The sequence below is a fragment of the Nicotiana tabacum genome, chromosome 23 (assembly GCF_000715075.1).
Source record: "Nicotiana tabacum cultivar K326 chromosome 23, ASM71507v2, whole genome shotgun sequence".
NCBI lineage: Eukaryota > Viridiplantae > Streptophyta > Magnoliopsida > Solanales > Solanaceae > Nicotiana > Nicotiana tabacum.
In genome coordinates, this window is record NC_134102.1 from 84,070,949 (window position 1) to 84,074,100 (window position 3,152).

The following is a 3,152-nucleotide window of genomic DNA, read 5'->3' on the forward strand; positions in this document are numbered from 1 at the left end:
CTTCCCGACCCCACTAGTAAAATTATACTGAGTTGTTGTTAGTTGTCCTTGTTGTAACATTTTTTCACTTTACTTGATCTTCCGTGCCTTTATTAGTTTGATTCTTCAATTATTTAATATCAAGAAATATGCATCTGTTAGGTTGTAGTAACCAGGTTAATAGAACTCGTATATAAAACTTTTAAGAAAGAATGAATAGTTTAGACGCTCGAGTTTTGGCAGCACCTTTTTACATGTTTATTTGGATTTGGCTTCTTATATATCTCACCTACCCATTGATAATAGAATAATGGCTGGCAAAGTTGAGTAGTAACTTTCTAATACAGGGTCAAACCGGCCAATAGCACATACTAATAGTATATAGAGAAATTTATTTACAAAAGACTTCTTCAAGAAAAGAATGGTAAGTGGGATAATTGAAGAAACTAACAGGAAACAGAGGGCAAAAAGAAAGAAAAGAGAAATGAAAAAAAGAAGAAAACGGTGGTTGGTGCACAAACCCTTGATCTTTGTATACCTATATAAACCCCAGATATATGAACAAAATTAAATCAGCAGTTGGTTTTCCATTCTAAGCAAACAAAAAGAAAACTTTGTGCTCCAAGAGAATATATATAATGGGTAGCCTCTCATTTGAAAAGGTACTGTTCATTACTTGCATAAACTTCATCACTATCTTCTTCTTACCATTACAAACAACTCACCTAGTTTAGTCCAAAAGCTATTTTTGCAATCCCTTCCCAAAGTTTTTTTAAAAAAAAAAACAAGTTATGTCTTCTTATAAATACTAGAGATTGTGCATTGAGCTAGCTATTATTTTCATTCATACTCGTCTAACACCTAGCTAAAAGAACAATGCATTTACGGAAATTAAGTTATTGAATTGTGTAACCATATATGTCGTTTAAAAACTTAAGTTGTCATACTGATACGATGATGCTTGACAGGACTTTGAGGTATCGGCCATAACACCGCCAAGTTTGTTTCCGAATGGCGACAACAAGAGACAGAAGTTGGAGCCACCTGGGCCAAGGAAGAATCTGCAACTTGCTGTGACGGAGCCAGGCTTCGGAAGTGACGGCCCTTCCTTGGACTCTATCTTGGTCAATTATTTAGACACACTTACTCAGCGAGTCAATTTTCATATAGGTAATTACTAATACTATTATTTCTATCCCCTAATCAGCCTAATTCCCACTCAATGACTAAATGAGTTCTTTTCTTATTAATTAGGTTATCCGGTGAACATTTGTTACCATCATTATGCCACTTTAGCACCACTTTTGCAATTCCACCTTAATAACTGTGGTGACCCTTTCATTGACAACACTGTGGATTTCCATTCAAAAGACTTTGAAATGGCAGTTTTGGATTGGTTTGCTAATCTATGGGAAATTGAGAAAGATCAATATTGGGGCTATGTTACCAATGGTGGCACTGAAGGCAATCTCCATGGCATTTTATTAGGGTAAGTGTTAGCATCCAGGCTATTATATAACAAAGAAAGTACAATATTGTAAATTATACTCCATTGTTTCAATGCACTCATACTTCATTCTTCACATTGTTTAATTTATGCAGGAGAGAGCTACTTCCTGATGGAATATTATACGCGTCAAAAGACTCTCACTATTCGGTATTCAAAGCTGCAAGAATGTACAGAATGGATTCGGAAACGATCAACACATCAGTAAATGGGGAGATGGATTATTCAGATCTAAGAACAAAGTTGCTTCAAAATAAGGACAAACCAGCAATTATAAATGTTACGATTGGTATATATTTATTCCATCCTCTATCCGTTTTCTGTTTCTTTTTTCTTTTCTTCATTAGTCTTCTTACAATTAATATTTTCCTAATTTATGGTCCTTTTTCATTGTAGGAACTACCTTCAAAGGAGCTGTTGATGACCTAGATATTATTCTTCAAACACTCAAAGATTGTGGCTATTCACAAGATATGTTTTACATCCATTGTGATGCAGCATTATGTGGGCTTATTGTCCCATTTATAAACAATGTGAGTTTTGCTTCTTACTTAATTATGTCGAATTCTCAAGTAATATGCAGATCGGCATTCTGATTATTCTTTATGCAATTTGACAACAGATGATAAGCTTCAAAAAGTCAATTGGAAGCGTGACGATTTCTGGTCACAAGTTCTTGGGATGTCCAATGCCTTGTGGTGTCCAAATAACAAGAAAGAGCTATATCAATAACCTCTCAAGAAATGTGGAGTACATCGCATCTGTAGATGCCACAATTTCTGGAAGTCGTAACGGTTTAACTCCAATTTTCCTGTGGTATAGTTTGAGCGCTAAAGGTCAAATTGGCCTACAAAAAGATGTTAAAAGATGCCTCGACAATGCCATATATTTGAAAGATCGTCTTCAGCAAGCAGGGATAAGTGTCATGCTAAATGAACTTAGCATCATAGTTGTACTTGAGAGGCCTCGTGACCATGAATTTGTCCGTCGTTGGCAACTTTCATGCATGAAAGATATGGCACATGTTATTGTAATGCCAGATATCACCAGGGAAACACTGGACAATTTCGTCAATGATCTAGTGCAACAAAGAAAATTGTGGTACCAACATGGAAGAGTTACAACCCCCTGTATTGCAGATGATATTGGTGCTCAAAATTGCTCATGCTCTTATCATAAAATTGACTACATTATTTCTTAAAAGACAAGATCAACTTGAACGTGGATTGCAATTATAGAGCTCTAAATTTGTTGCCATCGCAAGTATGTCTTCCATAGACATGGCATTTTGTAATTCTTTATTTCCAAATTCAAATTGAATTGTAGAGTACTATCGCACAACATGATCGAAACATTCTTTAATAAAATTTGGGTACATTCTTTTATGATCTTTCTGTAACATCAAGTTACTGTTAATTTTGTGAATGAAATAAGATCATTATTGGAATACTACTGCAACACCATCAATATCTTTTCCTTATAGCAATTTTATGATCTCTACACATAAGATATATAAAGGTGAGGCTGCATGTTTCAGTATTTTATTTGTTTATTTATAAAAGTTATTTTTCACCACCGGTTATACCCTATATATGATGGTGGCATAGAGAACCATTTATATCGGCTATCATCGAAAAATATTCCAATGCACGAAAAGTAAAGAGCT

General features: G+C 34.8%; 1 protein-coding gene across 1 annotated transcript; it reads left to right on the forward strand.

The window, feature by feature from the left end:
* Positions 1-494: 494 nt before the first annotated feature.
* On the forward strand, positions 495-2,871 carry LOC107812155 (histidine decarboxylase-like). The gene is made up of 6 exons (XM_016637190.2): positions 495-641; positions 948-1,149; positions 1,234-1,468; positions 1,582-1,775; positions 1,883-2,019; positions 2,109-2,871. Exons 1-6 carry the CDS (start codon positions 618-620, stop codon positions 2,685-2,687), a joined length of 1,371 nt encoding a protein of 456 aa, XP_016492676.1. The 5' UTR covers positions 495-617; the 3' UTR covers positions 2,688-2,871.
* The last annotated feature ends 281 nt before the right edge of the window (positions 2,872-3,152 follow it).

Bases quoted from the DNA above. Each gene is read 5' to 3' on its own strand.
- LOC107812155 (XM_016637190.2), top strand. From the start codon at position 618: ATGGGTAGCCTCTCATTTGAAAAG. The intron at 1,469-1,581 runs GTAAGTGTTAGC...TAATTTATGCAG, and splicing joins CTCCATGGCATTTTATTAGG to GAGAGAGCTACTTCCTGATG. The intron at 2,020-2,108 runs GTGAGTTTTGCT...ATTTGACAACAG, and splicing joins TTGTCCCATTTATAAACAAT to ATGATAAGCTTCAAAAAGTC.